The sequence below is a fragment of the Pleurodeles waltl genome, chromosome 3_1, assembly GCF_031143425.1.
Source record: "Pleurodeles waltl isolate 20211129_DDA chromosome 3_1, aPleWal1.hap1.20221129, whole genome shotgun sequence".
Classification (NCBI taxonomy): Eukaryota; Metazoa; Chordata; class Amphibia; order Caudata; family Salamandridae; genus Pleurodeles; species Pleurodeles waltl.
The window spans coordinates 491,809,471-491,834,361 of record NC_090440.1 but is presented as its reverse complement, the minus strand read 5'-3'; the positions used below and the strand labels follow the sequence as shown (position 1 = coordinate 491,834,361).

The following is a 24,891-nucleotide window of genomic DNA, read 5'->3' as shown; positions in this document are numbered from 1 at the left end:
CCTCTGAGCCTACACAGACATCTCCTGCAGCGATCGGAGGTGTTCCCAAACTCCTCCGGCACAATAGGTTTTGGGGTCCCTAAAGGAGGCAGGGGTGTGGTTGATTCAGATGATCCTGACCTGGGTCCCAGTGACGTGGTGATGCGTCCACAGCCTCTTCACTCAATTTACAGGGTCGGGTCCGGTGCAGTCTTCCATTTTACAGGTTTTCATGGCTTCCCAGTTCGTGGGCTTCGGACCAACTTTAACAGCACAATTATTTCTGGCAGCCACTCGTGGAATATGGGGTTGTCGCACCACTATCTCCCAGGTACAAGCCCTCCCCTTAATGGCACACAGGGTCACCGCTTCAATCCTGCTCAGGCTTCTGCCCTCATTATCAGGCAGTAACTCACACAGTGACCTCTCCTGGCATGCAGGTTCACTGTAATGCTGCTGCACCAGCTTAGTTCTCACCACACACTCCATGGCTATCTTCAGGGCGGCCCTCCCTTGCCACATGGGGGGGTTGTTGACTTGAACTGACACACTTGCTACACTAGTAGAGCCCACAGCTCCGCATATCACCTGCCTTGTGGACCAGCTGCAGGCGCTGAACTTGGTAAAGAGGCTACTTTCAAACAGACGGATAGTGACACGCACTTCCATCACCAGTGCCATTATCCCAGCCTCCCGGGTTGTCGCTGCCTGTCCTGTCCAGCTGTGACCTTGGTCTTCTTGAATACAGATGCAGGTTGCGCCGTATATAGCAGGCACCACTTCAATCCTGCCTCGGACTGCGGAGTATAGGCTTTCCGCTTTGAGCCCTTGAGGAGGGTTTTGACAGATGACTGAGTTCGCCATTGTAGCCTCATTCCTGAGGCCCCAATAAGTACTTCTATTGTCCACTGTCCTGAGGAGGCTCATAGGAAACAAGAGCTGAAAAAACACTTTTATATGGAGGAATCATTTAAATCACGAACAAACCCAGTAATATTTGGGACTCACATTAGAAATTGAAGGACAGGATTTTCCTCCATGTGCAATCATCCCATGAACTAACTCCGATGTGGATTTTTCTAAAAATAAGGAGTGCAGCCACATGACGTTAATTAATTGGAAGAGTGGAGTAATACTTTAGTTGTCTCATTTGTTTAGACTTAGCCAGGAAATTAGAAATTGTTCCTTTGTTTTATGTGTTGGCTTTTTTAGAAATTAATGTAAATGCTTATTCACATACAAGGTACAAACACAGAATATTGGTTAACTGTGCTATTTTATTGAACGGAATAAATATATATATATTTTTTTTTTAAGAGTTTCCAAGAATACTAGTGATTAACTTATGTATTCACTGTGGTTGTAATGCAGCTCCTAAGATCCTTTCCCACAATATACCATTTTCTTGCTTAACTTAAACTGGCACAAGCAATGACCTGTTCAGTGCAGTGGCCACCTCCTCACAACCTCTCACCAGAGTCCATGCAACAGGGCTCCCCAATTGGTCTTGGTCTTGTTCCCTCCATTGCTCTCCTCTTTCACCCTGTGCCCACTGGTTTTGACAAGCAGGCAGGTGCTGGAGCTCCCTGGATGATGTCCCCTCACTCAGCAAGGACACTAGCAGGCTTGACCTCCAGTCCTGGCCGCAGGAAGAAGTCTTGCAGGACTTCCCCCTTCTCAGCCAGGACAACCAGTTAGTTGGCGTATAACAATTTTGGGGGTCTCAACCTCCCCCTTATAGTCCATTTCCAAACAACAAGATGATTTAATGTCTGGTTCTTTCAAGTTTTATGTCGGAGTTATGCTTCTCCTTCTCTTCTCCTTCTTTCTCTTGAAAGGTTGTCTGTCATGGCATGAGAGACTCCAAAACTGATAGTCCCACAACATAAGCCACAGGAGTGATTAGAGTTTACAGCTGGATGTCATCCACAGTGATATATACATCAAAAGGTTGATCCTGGACTCTCAGCCATACTCTTTATTAATCCCTTATTAGCCCCATCTCCTTCCTGCGATGGGTGGAGGCCCCTTCCTTGTGATCCTCCACTGAATCGAAGAGCACCTTCAGAAGTGTACAGGGGGAGCCTTGCTCAACCTTCTTCAGTGTGTCCCACCTAGCTCATTTGAACGCAGCATTATATAAACCTGTCTGGGTGAATTCCTCTGCCTCCTGGTGTTTTCACCACGCAGGCCTGGGCTTTCCAGGAACCAAGGGTACTCCATGTAATGTACCATTACAAGCATACTTGCGCTCAGTGTAGGTACACAGCACACACACTATCCAGTGCTGTTACCTCAATGCTTCGTGCCACCACAAATACACATACGTTCAGCACAAACATTCACTCTGCATGCACTGCTCAGTACTGCAGCCTTTCTGTGTTGACACATGCAAACACACAGGCAGCCATTACATGCATTCACCACGTGCACCCTGCACAAAACGATACCCTTCATGTACTGTACTTCTCGCAGGTACACATACACTCGAGGACAAATGTGTAACTCATTCTTTACCCTGTGATACCCGGTTTTAACAGTAAGCTGAAGACTAACCCTTTTCCCACAAGAGGGGCATGTGCCCTAAGTTCTACTCTTTGGAAGAGAAAGAAGAGGATGCCTATTACCAGAAGCTCTATGAAACCTACCACTTCAGCTGCATACTCTGTGACATCCATGCCCATTGCAAAAGTCTGGATCCTAAGAAACCTATCACCTCAACAGGGACACACATCCTATGGAAAAAGAAATGTCTAATATATAGAGGGTTAGACTAACCTGATATACCTTGGTCCCCCAGTGCAAGCTCTCATGAAAAAAACATACGGCATCAGTAAAAACAAAATAATCAGTAGCAATACCAAGACCATAACAGTTATCCTGTTTTAAGCTGAAGGCACCGATTAAAATAGTCCTTTTCACCTGAAACAACCAATGGCAGGAAGGCAGAACACTGAGAAAATTATTACACCTTACATTGAGACAGTGGAAAAAAGAATTACACCTCCCAGCATCCAGTATCCTTGCTACACAGCCCTGACACCTATCGAAGAAGGGTTGATAATACAGAAAAAGCATCACCAGCGGGGTATGACCCTTTATTTTTGTAAAGAGAGATCAAAGAACTCAGGCTTTATTTAATGAAAGTAAGATGGGAATATAGTGAATGCAAGCTTCCAGACGATGGTTTGACACTCCACATTTGCTCACCCAGCTTCCCATTTGTATCTTATTTCTGACCCGCACTCTCTAGCTGGTACCATTTCCAACACTTTTGGATGAAGACCAATTAGCCCACTTGTATCTAGGCCATAGTTCATCTGACACCCACCTCTTCACATATATGCCAGTAGAGTTACAGTTGTGTGGACAGCATTATTAAAATTGCAATAGGTTTCTTGGCTCCTTGAAAGCTCTTTATATTCACAATAATTGTAAGGTGATGAAAGGAAACTTTAAGGGCCAGAAACTTCAAATTGGCTTGTCACATTTCTAGTTTTACAGCATTGACAAGTTTCTGGTTCTCCGCAGATTCATATATTGGCATAAGCCAGTAACACCTGCAATCATTTGGAACCCTGGAACTCTAGTCGCTGTAGTTCAGTGAGAACCAGCAAGGCTTACTGAGGAACCTTCTAACCCAGATATCTTTGTTACAAATGAGTCATTCCTTCACCAGTATTTCCACAGTCAAGCTTCTTAAGGTCAGCCGGTATCACAAGACAAGCCACCGTTTGGGAGATTTCCAGACTTGATCCCTGCTCCAAGAGGGGAAGATGAGAGGCACTGTTAAAGCCTAATGGTGAGATAGTCATTGAGGAGCCCCTATAAAGATTGCCATATCCTGGTGCACTGTAAGGTCATCATATACTATGCTTTAAAAACTAATACAATTGAATATATAATATACATTTGTGGTACAATGCACCGTTTTCCTATGTGTGCCCACATTTTAGGGGGGGTTGAACCCCTCAAGACCCATTGTAGTGGTCAGGCTCACTCACTTTGCACCCTATAAGGGCTGGACTATCAAAAGTTGCCAGAATTACTTTGGGTTCCCAGTACAGCCCTGGAACTTATGAGCAGAGCTCCTGTTATAGACCCAAAATTCGGTTCATACTCCGAGGGAGTTAAGGTTATAGTTACCTCAGGTTAAGTGGATTTTTTACATAGTGGCTGCTTGACTTTTTGTTTAAAATTCACAGAAAAAAGACAATATTCCACTATACATTTCACCTGCTAACAAGTGGCAGCAATGCCATAACCACAGTGGGGAATAAATACACTCCTGGTGACTATGCATGGGAACACTTTGTGTAAAATAAGGATGAACGCTGGACACCAAGGCAGTGCAAACACAACACTAAAGTGAAGTGAGAAAAAAGTTTTGCACTGTGCGGTAGGGCCAGGGAGTGAGAAGTGAAGGTATATGAATGGGAATAAAGAGTATGGGAGGTTGTGTTAAAAGTGAAGACAAATATATGAAGTTTATTGGGCTAGCAGAGGCCAAAAAGAAAAGAGAGATAATTTCAAAGTAGCCCAGAGTTGAAAGAAAAAGTCTGAGGGTCCTTGAGCGTCGCAAGAAAGACACAGCAGAGCTGTCAGCGTATTTTTAATAGACGGAAGAGGTTAAGCGGTAGCACAGAATTAATTAGAACGTTCACACGTGAACTGGGACAGGGCCACTTTCAAGCAAGAGGGGAGAAGGACCTTGCCCGAACTAGGATAGGAAATTTAAGAACGCACCACATTAAAAAACGCGGACATCTGCAAAATTCAAGCACCCAAGGACATTTTATTGAAACCGAACATCTAGGGTTTCTGCCACCCCGACCAAAGCCACAAAATCGTCATCAAGGGGAAAGCAGAAGAAAAATAAGAGATGCGATTGAACGGAGGGGAAAGGACAGGAATTTTGTCTTTTGTGACATCTTCCTTTGAAGTAACTGCATTTAATCTAAGAGGAGACAGAAATAAGACAATCCAACACCGGATTGTGCACTGAGGGAACAAAAGCAAAAGAGCAACAGAAGCGCGCGCCATCCATGTGCAGACGATACTGGCGACCATGAAAGGAAATATTATTTCCGATAAAAGAGGCGCGAAGGGAAAAGAAGAAGACCCAGACAGCGCCATGTGGAACCCCAACTGAGCAGAAGAAGGAAAGGGCAGCACTTCACACAACCAGAAAGAGCCACTGGAAAAAGAGGATTCGAACAATTGAAGAGCAGGATAAAATAAGCAAGGCCCCAGAGTCAGCGATGAAGTGATTAATCTACAGACGATGCCGTCTGAAAGAAATCAAGTGTTTTAAACAAAATCACCGCGCAGGAAGGGGACCGCGTTCTTTGCTGCTCCCCAACCCTACTGAAAGTATTTGAGACGAACCTTCAGTGAAGGTGGCAAAGCATTTTTCAATTCCGTAAAAAAAAAAAAAAAAAAAGATGTGACCAAAAAAAAATCAAAAGTAGAAGCATTTCTATTGTGGAGTTCTCCTTTTTCAGCGAGATCGTGGAATCTACAAAATAATAAAAAAAAGAGTGGGTCTTAGGAACAGAAGTAAAACACTCCCGCTGGGCCAGTAAAGATCGTGTCAGGAAACACTTTCTTTTCAGTCTCTTGTTTTACAGCAGAGAGTCGGCAGGGATGAAGCCGCGCCGTGTTTGGATGGTTGCGCGTTCTGACATCAACTCTCCCAGGACCAGGAAGGTGCCCTGTAAACTAGCAAATTAGAAATCCCGCCTGGATCTGATATGGTTTCAGTGAACATAACGCACTTCGAAATTATGAAAACCTAGAAAACACGCGAACAAAGCACTCAGCAATACGTGCAACTGTTTACAGCCCTCAGCGTCCTATTCACAGATCCCTAAAAACACCGCAATTACTGTAATCTTCAGTGGGAAGCAGTGTGCCAAAGTCCAAGCAGATGCAGAGAACAAAAAAAGCCTTAATGGCGCAAACTCGAGTACCTGACGCAGATGTTGCGACCCCCTAACTTAAACCGCTGAGGTGTCCCTACAGCAGGCAATTTCCCATTCCAAGAATTTTAGGAATACGGAGGAAGTATTTATTCCTGGTCGAAAATGTACGGGTACCACGCGTATCAGCAATTTTGGTACGCGCGAAAATCGCTGTGTTCAGACTTTGAGGATGTTATCAAAAATGGAAAATACCAGGAAAACATAGTTACCGCTCCTCATCTCCACTGTAATTTCCTGCGTTTTGGCCTTTCCAAACCACAGGACCCCAAATACAAACAATACTTGTTAGGGCTTCTATGTGTGCTTCTTGCAATCACTGCAAATGTGCAATTTCCTCCGGTCCCAAAATCACTTATCCTAACCACGACTGACAAAATCTAAAAAAGAAAACAAAAATGTTACCAGTCACACTTAAATCGAATACGCTCCAACTCGGCTAAATACATTTAGGGCAAGAGAGGCGTATAAGGAAAGATGACCCAAAATCACTTATCCTAATCACAACTGCCAACATCTTAATTTTTTTTTTTTTAAAAGAGTCACACTTAAGTCTAATACGCTCCAACTCGACAAAATACATTTAAGGCAACAGATATCTATGAGGAAAGAGGTTTAAACAATGTGTAAGATGATGTCATTTTTGGTTCTTATAAGGGGATAAGGCCCTCAGAGACTGTTGGCCGCAGCCTGTCAGACTTAGAGCCGTGGAACAAGCCTGGCTAAGGTCAAGGTCAAAGCTGGTGGCCACATGAGCATGGTACTGACTAAAGCTTCTTTGTTTGGTCTGTGTCAGGTACAGTACCGGAAGGCAGTGAGAGGAAGTAATAATTACATGTAGTTTTAAATCCCAAAGTTTTGTTGGTCATAAAAATGAGTGACATATGTAATGAATACACCCAAAAGTAGAGTTACTTAGGACCATTTCCTCAATAAAACAACCCAGAGTGCCTAAAGAATTGCTGGCTCTATAAACACCAATTACTTTTGTAGTACACAGAAGTGAAATGTAAAGCAGGGCTCAATTTGTAGATAAATAAATGCAGGGCCCCAAAGTTTTTCTGAGAAGCCCATAGTCAGTGCTTCCGGATGAGGGTTTGTCGAATACCAAGGGGGCCTTCCTAGTATTGAATAATACCTCACCCATCTCTTTCACATACAAGTCCTGTCTCTTTAGCTCACTATTGCAGTTTCTTTATAATCCCCGCTTTCCCCTTTCTCTATGCTTGCTAGTGTGTCAAATAAATAAGGGATGGCAGCCCACCACCAGCAACCACGGTCACAAAGCAAGCAATGCTATAAAGAGTGGACTGAACGACACAAATTTCAAGACGTTGAGCAGAATGGAAAAAAGCATGCTCAAAAATACTAACATTGCGATTAATTCCCCTTCTTTGATTATGACAGTCTCTCCTGTGTTGCAGGAGTGTTTTCTATTTTTATTAATTTCTCAATCTTGCTAGAGTCTATGACATGTATACCATACAATCTCCTCGCGGAGTTTCTGCCACACAAGTTGAAAAACACAAGTCCTATCACTAAGTCTCAGATTACCAACAAATAACATATTCAGTAGCTGCTTAACGCTGCCGGAGAGACAGAAGAATCTTTCCTGGATAGGCCCATGCACTGTCAGAGACACTGCAACCTGGAATCTCCCACGCAGGACAAAACCCCTCTTAATCAGCAAGCTGTGTAAACATGGCAACATTCTTAGTAAATAAAGTTTAGCTAATGCTTAATCTCATTCACTTATAGTGCCAAGAAGTCATGCATGGCTATAAAAACCGATGAGTCTATTTATAATGAACTCAATTTCAATCGTAGTTCACGTCCTTTTCCGAGAATAGAACTGTTTTTGTTCCCAGCTTGATCTGGAAAGAGCTCTGCATTTTGGCTCTGGTGAAAGGTACTAGATTGACAACCTTGGAAACAATATAAACAGAAGTTGTACCTGTCGGAAAAGCTTCCACTCAGGACCTCACTAGCGTGGCTCAGTTTAACAGACCAAAGGGATCTAATCTGAGAGTAAAAAGGGAGAGCTACATTTTTAACATCAGTCAAACTTCTTGCCTATCTTCTGGAACTGAAAGTCAGATTGTCATAATTGCGGGAAGATCTGTTATATATCGTACAGGGAAGAGTTCCAAGCTGCTTCTCTATCCATTGGCACTGCATTTGAAATTACAATAAAATGGACCCACACCACTTTATTTAGCAGCTCTTTTGAGTATTTCTGGGTTATATGTCCACACCACAATCCATGCCCAAACAGCAGCAAAATAATTATTTCTAATGTAGGACAGCAGTTTATAACCTTGGGCTACACTCCCTACTCATGGGGTCTGCGCTTGGGAAATGAAATAATATTAGCAGATTCATAAAATATATATACATGTAAAAATGCAAAACGTACAATTTAACATACTAAAACACTCTGTAAATGTGAAGGAATTTGAAACTGAAGAATAAAAATTAAGTTGGTATCCTTAGCCTGTGGGAGAGGTGCAAGTACAGCAGCAAACAGAATCCATTATAGACTTTTGTTGACCTCATTAAAGCACTGATTTGTTCTGGCAAAAAAGTGTATGAATGAGAAAAGGCAAAGCAATGTGCTGAAGCCCAGCATATCGCTCAGTCTTTCAAAAACAAAAACACGTTTTGAAAAGCAATAACCTTCCAATTAAAATCAGAATTGTAATTTTGTATATTTTTTATTTGTGGATTATATAAAATAAATTATAATTTTGTGTATTTGTATTATGTATGCATGTTTATATTTTTGTTTATTGTTTTAAGGGTCAAATTGTAGAAAATGCTTCTGTTTAATAATAGTTCAATGGGGAATCATACCAGTAAAACATCCAAGAACAGCAGATGCAGTGTATGGAATGTGGACATTTATAATTTCCTTTATTACCCGAGTGCCACTGCTTTCAATTTTACCATGCCATTTTACCGTTTTAGAATGCCTTTTGAAACTAGATTGGAAATATGTTTTGTATTCCTTCCAATCAGTATATTAACCCACTGCACTGAAATCTACAGTGTGTATGCCCCATATCATGTCTGATTGCCTCTCCTTCAGTTTTACAGCAGCTTGTTTTAGGCAGTACACCATGAATCTTCTCAGGTTGGTTCAACAGCAAGGCAGGAATATCGACCTACCTTAAACGGTCACCAGTGCCAGGTGTCATGTTGCCCCAACAAATATCACAAACTGCCTCAAAATGTATTTACCCATCTCTAGAGCTAATAGACGACTGCTAGTCATTAGCTACATAATCAAATGAAAGAGAACATGCCTTGCTGTAAAACGATAATGAAGAAAGCCTTCCTGACTAATTAGACAAACATACAAGACTACTATTGAAAATGACTAAAATGCTAGAACTGTAACAAAATCAATTATACATGAATTTATATAACACTTACTATCTATGACTAGGAGTTAAGCACTTTGTGGGAGTGTCTCGCTACTTCTGAATCTAAGGTTATTGGTTAATCCAGTACTAATTGGCAATAAGGATTAGTCTTGAGCTCTCATAGAAACAATTTAATGCAATTACTCCAGTTTCTTTGTGGTAGATGAAAATAGGAGTTAGGTTTTATCATTAGTCAGAGCTATGCAAGTTCAAGTGACTAGGTGATCGGGTGTATTGATAGGATACAGGAAATCAGGTACGAGAAGGCATGCAGAGAATTTAAGGTAAGGAGAGGGTTATTTGAAAGTAAGAAAGGAGAGGGACCAATCAATAGTTTTAAGTCAAGATCAATTTTTCAGGTAAGGTTTTAGGAATATAGTGGCTGCAGATTTTGTACTATAGCATACAATCAGAGAGAATATAAATGGCAGAATACATTAAATACCACTTTCTACAAAAAGATACTCTACCCTGCAGGAAGCTAATCTGAACGTTAAACATCCTTCAAAAAACTAACAACAATAATAGACAATGTAAGAAGCAAGCGACACAAACACTACATTGTATAACTCCTTCTAAATTATTTAATGAAATGCAAATTGTGCTTAAATATGTATTATCTGTGACATACATACAACTTTAAAAGTTTAACATAAAGTTACACTGTCTACATACATTAAAGAAAAAGCATCTAAATAGCAAAAATTGGTGTTTATGAAATAAAAAGTTGAGGCTGTGTATGTTACAGATATGGAACTGGTGTCTGCATGAACAAACGTGCCCTGCAAAACCTGCTTTCACAAATCCCCTTGACCGAATTCATGCACAGCACCCAAAGCAGGTGATGCATCTTACGTGGAAAATATCATAGACATTAGACCCCCATTACTCAGTGAGCCTGGGCAATGCCACTGAAAGATCACAGATATACAAGGTGCTTCTTCCAAAAATGTTGAATTTGTCAACATATTGAAGTGTATCACCAAGGATAATATACTCATTTCCTAAAAGAACAAACAATAGCAAAAAAGCAGCTATTTCATTGAACAGATTTAATTAGCCAACCAAAGACCTAAATGCTATGGCTTGCCATAAGAAATTATAAATCAATGAAATCACTTTAAGGTATCTGGTTAGTACAGCGTTTTCATTGCCCCCGACTTTCATGTTCTGAATGATATGCAGAATTGTGGCTTTCCAGGCTAGTGGTCACCTTGAATTTCCAATGTCAACAGCCTGAATGGGGAGAGCAGAACGCCTAGATCACATATTTCCTGTTTATCAAATGTGAATACGGCAAAGGGGTTACAACCGACGATGAGAACCGTAGGACAGAACACTGTTTTCTCAGTATGATAAATAGTTTTGTGCTACACTTTTTAACGACTGCTCCAAATATACTGTCATGAGTGGGGCGGGCAAGGGGAAGGAAAAGAGCAAAAACCGAATGTAATTGGGCTACTTACGTCCCCAATAGTTCTTCATGTCTTTTGTTTTCTTTTCCGCAAACTTCAATGTCCAATATACCCATCCTGCCAGAGAAGTAGTGAAAATCAAAGCGTTCCCTCCACTGAGGATTTGTAGTCCTGCACTGTGTCTAGAAAACATGCAATTTTGATGAATTAATAATATTTTATTAGCCTAATTTTGCAGTGCAATAAGACAACAAATAATAAATGTACAATTTAAATCAAAACAACAAGATTGCATTTTACAAAGATCGATCAATCGAAGTCCAAGGGAACTTAACAACATTTTTAAGTGAGAAACAAAAAACACAGATATCCTTAAGGGGACAAGTGCAAATTGCAAGTTGTAAAAAATGACATATTATGACACTAAAGTACGTCAAACTTTAACAGGTCACGTGATATCAGTAGAGAAAATTATCCAAATTAATAAGGAATGCGATAAGAATTAAAACAAACGAATGCCAACTTGAACCTACAAGCAAGAAGAACATGGTGGCACATGTACCTTGAAAGATTAGAACAAATATCCCTGTATTAGTGTCTTAGCCTGTCTGTAAGTGCACCTACGTTTTCCATATAAAAGAATTACCTTAAAAGAAACGTGGACTTAAATTAGGGTTGAGTGAGGGTTGCCACTATCCTCCCGGGCAATACTGACACTGTATCCAGTCCTAGCCTTTTCTGTGAGAGCCTGATGCGCTCTGGATGATGTAGTCTTGATTTGCTTCCCTTAGATTAATAATAAGACTAACGCACGTGAAGTCAATGATGTGTAGGTGATAAATTCAGGATTAGAGACTGTCAACTTGGAATAAAGTGGTCATCCTAAACTGAGTGGTAAAAATGCTCCATTCTTTTGCAGGCACGCTCAATCAAGAGGAGTATGCAATGGTGGAATTGTCTTCAAAAACTGTTGATTCTCCTTTCAAATTTTCACTTGCTCTGGAAAATGTTCTGTTTAACACAACTCTAAATTAGGCACTTATACGAATTTATTATTATTAGTGATAGCATTATGATACAATATTTATGTGCAGCAAATCCACCTTTTCTATATGGTCATCACAGATGTTTTGGCTTTTTCTGAATGCTATTTGTGCTGGCTCTACAACTCTGTTCACTTTACCACTACTAATTAATAGTAAAGTGCTTATACTTTCTCTCTAAAACATGAGATGTACAGTGGATCTTTTTATTTGGTGTATTCAACTGTCATATATGTCCACCGTAAATGGTGCTTTAAGTGCACCTATGGCATAGAAGGTAAAGTGACATACCTGAGCTGCAGTGGCAATTTCCACCTCCCACGAATATAACAGAAACTTACGTCTGCCAGGAGCTCCACTGTGCCTGGCTGGGCTGTAACTTAAAGGCACTGTAGTGAAACAAGGCTAGAATACATGCCTTCTGCTATGAAGAAAAAGTCTAATTTCATATATTCGTAAGTCACCCCAAAGTGGGCTTTGTAAGCTCACAGGGCAGGGTGCTAACATAAACAAATGCATGTGGGGTTAAGGTTCCTTCAAAGTGAATACATCCAAAAGCTCTTTCACTTTGTAGGTCACTTTCTACACTTTTCCCTACTAGGTCAAGTTGGAACTAAATTATTTATTTTACACATCCACTCAGGAAGGGGCTATATAAATGTTTCAGAGTTACTTCCTGCTTAGTTTTTAACATCTGATAAAATAATTTTTTATAACTTAGGCATAAAAGTAACTCAATAAAAATATACTTTAGAATGTCTGAGCCAGAACTGGGTTGAAAACATTGCTATAACTTCTCACACCTCCAGAAGCAGAATACACATGCTTGGCTGGCAAAAGTAACAGGCCTGGCTCATAGAACAATGGCTTGCCTCTGAGCCCAGGAAAGGCCGATGGGGTATTAAATGCTGAACAATTAGCAAGGATTAGCTTTCCAAGAGTGGACAGGAACAGTTGCCAAGGAAAGGACAGCTTTAGCACTACCTCTTAAGACTTAGAGATTTCATGGAGTGATCCTCCTATTCATTCCCCGGACCCTATTGGACAGTCAGGCTTCAGCTATAGTAGAAGGGAAAAGTGTTTTGACACTGTCAGGTAGAGGAATAGCCAAAAAGCTGAAGGTAGGCATGGCTAATGGCAGCTGCGCCCAGCCATGTTGAAATAGGGGATCTTGCATAATTTTACAGACAGTCAAAAAGGAAGTGCTCCAAAATAAGGTTGGGGCCTGTAAGATACTAGGATTGGGGGGGGGGGGGGGGGGGATTTTCTCCATTCACAGGCTACAGCATAGGATAAAACTGGCACCACAACCACAATCTCCTCAGACCTGGGAAGATTCCATCTGAAGAAGGACTTGCAGGAAGATGAATCCTGGCTTCTAACTCTTGCTGGAATAAGAAAACTCACACAATGATTCAGGGGTTCCTGAATCTGCCAGGCACCCAAAGAATGAAACTGCTCTCCAAGGCTCAAGTGACTGGCCTCCTGTTTATCTGCTTCCACAAAAAGCAGATCAACTCTTGTCTCCAAGAAGGTCCAGCTGACTAAAGAAGACTAGTACATGAAGGAAACCTGATGCCCAGAAGCCTGCCCTGAGGAGCTAGGGGCCGCAGGAGTGACCATGCGAAGACCCTTTCCCAGTAGCTGAAGGCTATGTCTGAAGGCAAAATGTCTGACCAGGCCAACCCTTTTGGCATATCTGACCTCCACTCCACCTTGGTTGACCTGCAATTGGACCTAGATCCCAGTCCACCACAAACTGCTGGTTTTCTTAAAACCTTAACATTTCATATCTACAGTTCCCTTTAACCTTATTTAACAATGTGTATGTCTTTTTGTCTATTTTTCTTTTTCTATTGTTCCTAATTGTGTTGGGAATTTTATTGTGTCATGTTGCTTCCTTTGGAATTGCTGGTACAGCTCAAACTTAGCGTGCACTTGTGCCGTAGCTACAATTGGGTATGCAGAGTTTCTCTCAGAACTGTATTTTGACCTAACCAGAGTGTGGGATTATTGAGTTGCTAGAGGTACCACCCTCCCAAATCAATAACGCCGCTTCTGACAATAAGTAATTAACCACGCACTTTTACTACTGGACCACACCCTTTATCTTAGTCCTCTACCTCTCCCTTCTACAGGATGCTTCCTGCCTTTTACCTCACAGCAACCCCCCACTCTTACTCCTGATCCCTACTCACTCACACCTTTGCCTGCTTGCCACTCCTACTTAATTTAGACTCACTCCTTTCCTACTTCTGTCCCACCCCCACCTCAGTGCTGGCCCCTTACAGCACTTTGTTCCACCCAACCTTCAGGAGGGCTCCTCCCCATGGCTGGATTGCTCTTCCTTTGGTTCACACCTTCCCATTACTCTCTTGCACCCTTAATGGCTAGCTTTCCCTTTGTTTACTCGCTCAACTCTTCCCTTTACTGTCACTTCTCCGCCATTACAGCACCCATTTCCCCTTACTGTGCTAATCCTCTGCCATATTACAGTGCCACTCTTACTTCACTTCTCCTTTCCTTTACTATGCAACTTCTTCCACTACCCTTTCCCGGCTACTCCTCCCATTTTCTAAGCAGTCACACCCATCCCCAGGTCTTTCCATTGAGGAGGCTAAACTCTGAAATTCTCTTCTCTCTCAAACAAAATCAGAAAGACCCTCAAAACAGGATCCTCTCACCTGAAGTAGGTAACAAAGGGCACTCAATTTGTGTTGCGTTGGTTGTCTGTTGTGAGGGTAAAGCTCATTTGGTGGCAGTTTGTCTTAAAATGTCGTATAACATACCTGAATACTCTAGCGTTCCTTTAAGACCCCTTTCCATGACAATTTGATAGCAGAAACATACCTTGCTTCTGTACTTTTGGTCTCCGAGTCTGAATCGCACAAAAGCACCGGGTATGCCTCCTTCTGGAATATTCTTCCCTTGTAGTAAAGTAATGCTGATATTTCCGTTCCATAACTGGTTCTTCCCCAGAGATTCCGACAGCTTAAGACTTTGCATAGAAATTGACTGACAAAAAAAGATGCAAACAGATGCACTGTATAAATAGCTTACTCTTTGGTCAAAGGCGAAATGATCATTTCCAGTTCAACTGGTAAACATTTAAATTTAGTGTCACCAAAAATGTACAGATGAAACTGATATTAAAAGATGTGAGGAGAAAGCAAAGCACTGTCATTAACATGAAATGAGAAAAACAGAACACGCCTTCTTGGTGGTGTCCGTCGGAGTGTTTGTCAAATGAAAACCAAGTGTAATGTTTCTTCTGGGATAAGGCTGACAGATGAATTTCTCACCTGTCTTGCATTCCCCGTGCATCAGTTCCCTGCATCGAGAAAAAGCTTGGAGGTGTTTTACTTAGCAGAAATGGTACTATTTCCATACACACACTTAGTCATTCAAGTGTGGCCGGGCCAGAGTGTGGACTACACTTATAGGAGCAGTTCACGTAAAGGGGGTTTCTCCAACCAGTAGCTGGTGAGCTACTGGTAGCGCTCTCAAGCTATATGTAAGTAGCTCTCCTGTGTCCAGTCCAGTCTACTAAATGAAACAATTTTGCTGGTCTGAAATAATATGTCTATCAAAATTGAAAAGTGTGCATTCAAGACGAAAATGTGTGTATCTTTGACCACCAAATCTCATGTTTCGAGAGCAAAAATTGTTGAATTTGAAAAATATATTTAAAGCTGATATTTCAGAGATAACTCATTTGGTGTTGGGAAGACATATTCCCAATAATATTTCCTTGGTGCCAGGGGCCTTGTTGCGATGACGGTTAGGTATTACGTATGTAAGGACATTCCAAATTGACAAATCCTTTTTTACGTAACTGCTGGCAACCCTGCCTGATGTACTGGGGTGATCACTAATGCTAATCTTGCACTCTGTCACCACTAATGTAATCTTGTCTGATGTAGTGATGATTACAAAGTTATAATACCAATAATCTTAGTAGCTCATGATGAGTTTTATTGAAATTACGTAGCTCTTACTAATGAAAAGGTTGGGGATTTCTGATATAAAGCCTAGCTACAAGGGGTTTACAGTTTTCGCCTTCATATGTGTAGGAGACACACTTGGGGGATACCGCTCCTTTAAGTCCACCCACTCTCAACGTAGGTCACTTTACCATCAGGTGTTCTTTCAATGAAAGCAGCCAGCCCTCCAATAAGTGAGCATTCCTAAACAAGCTGCAGCTGCTTGTGAGTTGTAGGATCCAAAATATTTTGGTTATTCCGCATTTATGGGACACTGAATGCAATTTAAAAAGTGTGAAAGAGCGGGACATTGAGTCATTTCCATGGTGGAAAACATTGGCAGAAGATGATATTGAATAGACAAACACTGACAGAAAATGATGTGAAATAGACAAACAATGACAGAAGATTATATGAAATAGACAAATACATGGACTGGGTTAGTCATCAAATCAGGCACTTGTGCTCCAACGTTCTTCATCCAAAGTTGTATAAAAGGAGCTGTGCAGTGAATACTGCTAATGAAGGGCTGTATAACGAATAGTGTTCAGTATTTAAATGAAACAAAGCTGTCTTTTTTAATAATTCATTATGTGGATAAAACCATATAAGATCCCCAAAAGCAGCGGAGCCGCTTTCTCAGATACATTAAAGTTGCAACCACTGGGAAAGAAAGCTGCCACGTCCAACACCAATGTCTACGGGTCTCATTGTAGAAAAAGCTTCGGGAACCCTGTGCTTGAGAATTAATAACTACTACCTCAGGTATCTGAGGCACCAATACAGAAAGAGGAACTAGAAAAGGCCCACTTTGCCAGATTACTGGCATGCATTACAGGAGACAACTCCTATTTTAAAAAAAATATTGAACAAAAACAATATTATTTACTCTTCAAATATGAGTGAACATGAAATTGTTGAAATATGAATCTTGATTATGTGTTGCCAATAGGCACTCATACAGCTATACACAAGTGTTTTATCTCCAGAAGTCCCTAGCCTTAAATGTGAAATTGAAATATATTTTTTTCCTCTGGTGGTATTATCACCACCCACCACTACACTGTACTCCTGGCTTTCTTTGTTGAGCTGCTAAGTGCATAGATATGTGTTTGCTTACTGAATTTTCTAGTTCTTGCTGGTGATTACCCACTGTATTATTTACCCCAGTTACCCCTTTCCATACCACCAACGGTAATACCTGAAAACAATACTATCAGGCAGTATCAACAGCAGTGTTACTTTTAGCAATGCTGTAAGCTACCACCGGCAATAACTGTTATTAAAGGAGGAGCTAGATTTCTCTCTCTTTTTAGATGGCAGTGAAGATGCAAGGAATACTAATAATGAGGAAAAGGGAAGAGAAATTTGATTGAAAACGTGATGAGAGCATGATAACACCTCATTTTGCGCTCTGGCCATCCCAAGCATTCCTGCACAGACGGCTGGTCATCAAATCTTATTAGTGGCAAAATGTCTACAATTGTTGCAAATGTGTCACATAGGTTGCATTGGTCGATTATTATTATTATTACTATTATTATTGTTCTTATTATTATTATATGTGTTAAGCACAACAGATACTCGGTGAGTGTCCCCGTACTAGGTAGCAGAGTCTGATCCCCGTTTAATAGAGGAGCTAGAAGCAATTCCCGAAGAGCCCAGTCTTAAGGAGTCTTTTAAAGGTCTTACTATCCCCAGTGGCACAAAGCAGAACGGGAGGGAATTCCACTCACTAGCAGCCAGACAGGATGAGTAGCTACCACCCAATATTTTCTTCTGAATTGAGGAATTACAACCAGGAAGGATTTAGAGGACTGGAGAGACCAGGCTAGTTGGTATGAGGTGCCCCATCGTACTGAAAAATGAGGACACAGTTAAACTGTACACTTTTGAGGCACGTGTTTATTTTGCGGCCAGTAACGCAGTAAGGGCGGGATGTAAAGTACACACACTTAGTCATTCAGAGCCCATGGGCAAATGAACCACACAACGGTACAACTGTGGGGCTGGAGAGGTGGATACAAAAAGATGATGCTCCAGTCTCAGCTTCAGTATCTCTGTCTTTGACGTCTGTTGCCAATGCCCATAAGTTGGGCTTTTTATCTCTTTATCATTATTAGACAACTTCTTGTATCTGTCTGGGATCTGAAAGTTAGTAAGATGCTGAAATAGACTACAAATAGGTTACCTAGCCAATAAAATAGGCCAGGGAAAGGAGTGCCTGCATTTCAAGACACTGTAATGACAATCAATGCATTCTACTTATCCAACACACCAAACAGGGTTAACCTTGAGATGGCACAGAGAGCAATTTTTAGCACTGGCTATAGAATGCAGTAAAGCCAGCGTAAGTCCTACATGCTTTGATGTTCTTTGAACTCACAGAACAGTGGGTAATGGTATGCCAGAGTCCCCATGGGTAACTATCAACTAGAATGGCACAGTTATGTCTGCCAAACGTTGCACAGCGTCCATACCACAGTTAACTAAGCAAACAGAATGCCACATTGTTTGAGGATGCCCTTATGTTACAGATTAGAAACAATGCAATAGATCTGAATTCATGAAAGCATCCTAGAAAGGCCGGAGACAGGAGTAAGTGAGGCTTACAGTGTAGTGCAGTGTACTGCAAGATGCTGCGAAAAGTCAGTAAGGGAACCACAGAATCAGTAGGGGACCAATGGTAATCGATGACAGCATCCCGATTATATTGATTAGCTTGCTTGTTTAAGTATCAACTGTATAAGGGCGGATCGAGGTAGCAATGCTAGAGTACAAAAGTCCCGAAAATAGCTATTTAACCACCTACAGATCACCACTGGCAGGAGATTGCCTCGGTTTTCGTGACCACTCTCAGCAACACGTGCAAATGTTGTGTTAAAGCACCAGGGATTGGAGGGCCATTCAAATAAAACGTTTTTAAATGCGCATGCGAAACGAATCAGGATGCAGCTTCATATAACAAGGAGTGGAAAACATGCCATTCTGTATGGTCCAAAGACTAAGAGGTTTTATGTGATTTAGCACAGGTCTTTGTGGTAAAAACATACCACACTTGGGTCAAAACAAGACGATTTCTGTAAATAAAAATGATACACTGATTGAAAAACCCTGGATTCCAAAGTCTTCACTTTCACTTCTACAGCTGTCATATCGATGATGGGACAGCAAGTAATCTTATTACATTGGATAGAAATATAATGGTGAGAAATACTAGAGCAACGTCACTGAAAACTGAGGACCTTTAGAAATTCATACCCAAGGTATAAAATGGACAACGGCCGGGAACGTTTCCCAAATGGCGTTCCCGTTAGCATCAATCCTGCTCTGAAACCTAGCAAGGTACTATGGAGTCCCTGCCCATTCAATTTCTAGCCTCTCTAGCAAGCACGCGTAGTAAACACGACAATCAGAGCCCATTGTGACAGTGGTGTTAGTGAAAGCTTACCTACCCATCGGTAACTGATAATAGGCCGTTAAGAATTTCGAAGATAGTTTTGACTGATTATAAATGCACTTTAAAATCCAGTACAGAACGTGAAGCAGCAATAAATGTGAACACCTCAATGGCAAAGTGTCCTATGAAAAGTCACGGCATATCAACTTAACCTACAGCAATGTTGCCAACACTATGCCATCGAATGACAATATACCGTCAGAAACATTCCAGGAGGTCTGGGGGAAACCTGAGTGCCCAACGCCACAACACGCTCTTTGCCACTTACACAGGAGCTCTGCATGAATACATCTGTAAAGTTACATTAACATTCAGCACTGACATTCCATGGGCACGAAATCATTTTATCTACAGATCTGCACCATGAAAAAGAAAATTAGACTTTGATTCATAAATCCAGCTGCAACTTTTTTCCCCTTTTCTTTGACTTCGAGGCCAAGAAGTTAAACTTGATTGTTCCCATGGCTATACTTCAAAGCCCCGGCAGATATATTCCTCCCTAAACACTGAAACTATTTCAAAACCCCTTTTAAAAACTAGGACTAATGTCCACAGAGGACCAAAGGGCATCTCGCAGTCTGGCAACCGCGTCAGAAAAATGGCTGCACTTCCATGAAATATGCCCAAAAATAATTTTGCGGCTTGGTATGTCCTAATTTCAAATTGAATGTTTATCTTGGAAAGGCTTCTATCTAACTTATCCATAAAACAGCTCCACTTAGCTCTATGAGCCCTGTGAAAATGGAATCCGAAGCTGGCTATTAAAGGGGCCTGGAGATTGCTTCCATATGGCGGAACAGCATGAGAGTGGAGGGCTAAGGCCTACAGCAGGCGCGGCTTGGCGGGAGCTCCAGATCTATCCATGGACACTCGTTGCATTACACCAGAACATCTGGATTATTGCTTCTAATGTCCCTGGGAAATCTCCACTTCCCATCAAAGCCTTTATCGTGCTCGGCCGCACTCGGTACATTTTCGGATTTAACACAGTCACGTTGGAAGTGTTATGCTTGCAGCTTCAAGCCCCAACTTCTGCTGCCTTTTCAAGCACAACTCTGAAAACAGACAGAAGAAACAGTTCCTCAATGTTCAATTTAGGTATCTTGTTCTGTTAATCTGTCAGACTCACTTTGGCAATTCCAGGTTTTATTCGGGGGAGGGTGTTATGTAAGGCTAATTAATTAAACTTAGCAATTCATAAAACTATTACTGAATCATAACTGTACCAGTGACTTCCTGTGCGAGTGTGTGGAAATCTCGGTATCTCTATCCACTTTATTCTACAAACGTCAAAAGATGCAAGTGTATAGTCTGATCTGTAACAAAATAATTAGCAGCACAAGAAGAGAAAACGCAAAACTGCAGGTCGATGCCATACACACAGCACGTGGTATACCACGCACAAAGAAAGTGGCTATGGAAGCAGCCACTGTTGGCCTGGCACATTCTCATCGTTTATATTTCATCAAATGCCTGAAGTTTGTTTTATTAAAAATGTATTCCACACATATTAAGGTCATTAGGCCCAGTGGCAGCCCGTCCTTTAGGGTGGAGGGGCCACACCGCCCCACCTTTTGCCCCCCAAGAAGAGTGTCTGTCAGTCTGAACAAAGGTCAGCCTGACAGACACTCTTCATGTTCAGGTCAGGCAGCCAGGAGCAGACATGCACGATTTGCGCAGACTCCTGGCTGCCTGAGCTGAACTTTGCTGGGCTGAGGAGATCACAGCTCCTATGGGCGTGACCTCCTCGGCCCAGCAAAGGTGCCTCGAGGCCCTCCCCTGGGTGACGAGGAAAGCGTCACCAATTGACACTCTCCCTGGGCGCTTCAGTTTAAGCCCTGAAGTGCCCAGGGCGAGTGTCAATCAGTGACACTTCGTCACAGAGTGGGGTGGGGTCAGCAGTCTCACTGACCCCATCCCACTCTGTGACTAGGCTGGGACTGCCCTCATTGGAGGGAAGGCAGCAGTCCCAACCCTCCTGGGACCGGGAGGCCGAAGGTAAGTGTGTGTGTATGTGTGTGATGTTTCAAATTCAATGTTTGGTGCATGCGTGCATGTTTAAATGGTATGAATGTTGTTAATGGATGTGCGTGCGTGTGTGAAAGAATGAGTGTGTGTGATGTTTTAAAATTCATGTTTGGTGGTGCGTGCATGCTTGAATCGGTGCGTTTCTGTGTGTGAAAGAATGAGTGTGTGTGTGTGTGTGTGTGTGTGCCCCGCCCGCCCCCTCCCTCCTAAAGCTTCCGGCTGCCACTGTTAGGGACAACAAAATACAGTCCTGTTTCTTCTTCCACAGGACTTCATGATTTGGAACCGAAGTCTAATTGGTTCAACTGAGCAGAACCGTCTCCCTACTGCATTTTGCGTGACATGGTGGAGTGAGGTAGCTGATACCTGCCACATAGTCCTAAGTAACTGCGAACAGAGTACACGATTAGCTAGCAGCTATCGGCTATTCTGGTCCTCTCTCACCCTCAATAGAGACAAAGGCAGTAGTCGGGAAAGGTGGCAGCTTTTTTTGGTGCCATGTTTGCAATTGAGCACATGGACTGGGGTATCAGTCAGCTGTCCAGAGATTTCTTTTTAAAAGACAGAAATCCCCACACCCTTGGTCAAGACACAGGACCATGGGTCATGGACAACTCTGGCTACTATTCAGCAAGACTTGGAGGGTCTATAAAAAACCAAATCCAGCACTTGGGCAACCTACGGTACCAGTGGTAACATTAATGTTCAGTCCTCCATTGGACCAATGATGCTCCTTAGTGCTGGTGCCACTGAGTGTCATTACTGCTGGGCACCAATGATGGTCATTGTGGCCGAACATTATTAATATTTTCTAATGCTGAAGCTCACATACACTCTTTAACTGCCCAGGTCTTTTAAGTCTTACTACTTTCTGACCACACTGTTAATCATTACTGCCAGAAGCGACTGAATGTCATAACTGACTTATAACATTAAAGCTAGTTACTGCTTTATGAGGAATTGATGCTCATATATTCCTGTGGATATCACTGTGGCCATTAGTAGAGGGGGATACAAATGCTTATTAATGCACTCTCAGGGGTGAGCATTGTTTGTCATTAAGACCAGAGTCCATTGTGACACCAGGATTTGCTGCAATCACAAAAAAATTAAAAGAAATTCAATGGGGAAATCTTTAAACTATGTTAAGTTTGATGGGAGGGAAATAGCACCTACAACACAAAACCTAATGAGGAAGGAAATATAAAAAGGCAGAGATTCTTAAACTTTGGTCTGGGGACCCATTGGGGGTCTGTGATGAATACTCAGAAGGCTCAGACTGCTTAGAAAATGAAATAATATTAACACGTTAATAAAATGTATGTTAATAAAAAGGTAGGATTAAACATGTAAAAATGTAAAGTAGTGGAGTAGTTGCAATTGGAGGCTGAAAATTAAGTTGGTGTCCTCAGATTGATTTGTGGGAACAGTGCAAAAGCATTAAACAGAATATAGCACATATTTGTGAAATAAACTATTTTATCATTTGTGAATTTGTGTTTGTATTTGTTGAGTGCTTGTTTCTTTATTTTTGTGTATTGTTTTGTGGTTCTAATCATTCAAATTGCTTAAAGCAGGGCTCTTGACTTGCAGCAATGCAGTAATGACTCAGTGGGGGCTCTGGGATTCCATCAATGATTAAGCAGGGGTTTACTAAAGTCCCAAGGTAAGGAACCACTGCAACAGGAAATACAGTAATTTAGCCTGGTCTCCCACACTCACAATCATGAGTGAAGCATGGCATGTACATGACAAGAGTATGCTGCTCAGTGTCTGACACTTTAAATTATACCCTCATGAACTTGGTGCAGTGATAAATACACGCAACTAAAATTGCACAAATGTATGTTTTTTACTGAAATCCTATCAAAGATAACGTGTATATTCCTCATATATTGATGAAGTGTCATTGTCCGTTAACAATGACTCTTTACATCACACTGCAGGATTGTAGATTCGGCACTGTATGCTTGTATTTCACATCTGATTCATTTCTGTCATTTTATCTATGATCCTTTTGTAAAGATTACTTATATTACTTAAATCACAGCTGGAATCCTGTGGTATTGAATCTGTAAATTAATGTGTGAGTTTAAAAAAATGTGGCTAAGATTGAAGTTAAAATTTACAACCTTAACTATTGTATTTTTTCTTGTTTGAGATATAAAGAGTGAAAAATAAGTAACAAGGAAACCTATGTATTTCCGAAATGGGCACAAGATAAGTAGTTTAGAAACAGTGGTTATTTGCAGATCTCTGAATTCTAGCATACTAGCATGTGAATTACAGGGCATTTCTCACAATTACTTCTTTCTAAGGCAAAAATGCAGAGAAAGACAATTGGCAATAACACTTGTGCTTCTATTCCGTGTTCCCCTAAGTCTCCAGATAAAAATGGTACCTCACTTGTGTGGATAGGCCTAGTGCCCGTGACAGGAAACACCCCAAAACGCAACATGAACACATCACATTTTTCCACTGAAAAATGATGTTTTTTGCAAAGTGCCTAGCTGTGGATTTTGGGCTGTAGCTCAGCCGGCACCTAAGGAAACCTACCAAACCTATACATTTATGGAAAGACACCTAGCGGAATCCAGGATGGGGTGACTTGTGGGGCTCTCACTGGGTTCTGTCACCCTGAATCCTTTACAAACCTCAGAATTTCGCTAAAAAACATGTTTTCAGCACATTTTGGAAATGGAATGTTCTGGAATCTGAGGGAAGCCACAAACTTCCTTCTACCCAGCATTCCCCCAAGTCTCCTGATAAAAATGGTACCTCACTTGTGTGGGTAGGCCAAGTGCCCGTGACAGGAATGGATCACACAACAGTCAATGCTAATCCTTACATGAGGGCAATTGTTGACCCTGGGGTGATCCATTCCTGACGCAGGCACTAGGTACAGGCACTGAAGTGGGGTAGCGTTTTTATTATGACAGGTGGGGAAACACTGGGTGGTAGGAATTTTGTTGATCCCAGCATATCCCTGTAGTTTGAGTGAAAGAAATGCAAGAAAAAAGTTTTTATTCAAAATTTCACATTTGCAAGTTATTCTGGGTAAGAAAACTTTGGGGAATCCACACCTCCATGGACTCCTCCAGGTGACTAGTTTCTAGAAATGTCTGGGTTTGGTAGGTTTCCCTATATGGCCACAAAGCCCAGGACCAAAAACGCAGGTTCCTCCCTTCCAAAATCAGGTTGTTTTGTGATTGATAATTTTGATGTCTCCACAATACGTTTTGGGCGGTGGAATTTGGGGCTGAATTAAATTGGGGAGCTCCCAAGAGCGCACTCTCTCTATGCTTGCCGCTGCATGCACCTGCTCTCTCACGGTTGGGCTAACCCGCTATTGTCCCGCTGCACAGACTGTGTTTGCAAATGAACAGCACTACTGTCCTCATCACCTCCCTCAGAATCACAGGAAGAGGAGTTGTCGGATGGGACACCTCCGACTGAACAATCGCTCCCAGAGTGTGCTTCACTGTCCTATCTCTCAGATGCTGTCTCAGTATCTGCTGTCTCAATCTCTGATCCTACTTTAGAGCTATCCTCCACAACCAGAGCTAGGGCTTGAGCA

The 24,891-nt window shown here is 41.8% G+C and overlaps 1 protein-coding gene across 2 annotated transcripts in view; it reads right to left on the bottom strand.

The window, feature by feature from the left end:
* The window catches only part of MCTP2 (multiple C2 and transmembrane domain containing 2), an 896,516-nt gene that overhangs the window by 324,886 nt on the left and 546,739 nt on the right, over window positions 1-24,891 (bottom strand). For both annotated transcript variants that reach the window (XM_069222757.1, XM_069222756.1), the window contains 2 exons: window positions 14,694-14,858; window positions 10,852-10,982 (listed from right to left, as the gene is read on the bottom strand). In XM_069222757.1, the coding sequence (XP_069078858.1) occupies window positions 10,852-10,982; window positions 14,694-14,858 (296 nt within the window). The remainder of the gene's footprint in view (window positions 1-10,851; window positions 10,983-14,693; window positions 14,859-24,891) is intronic.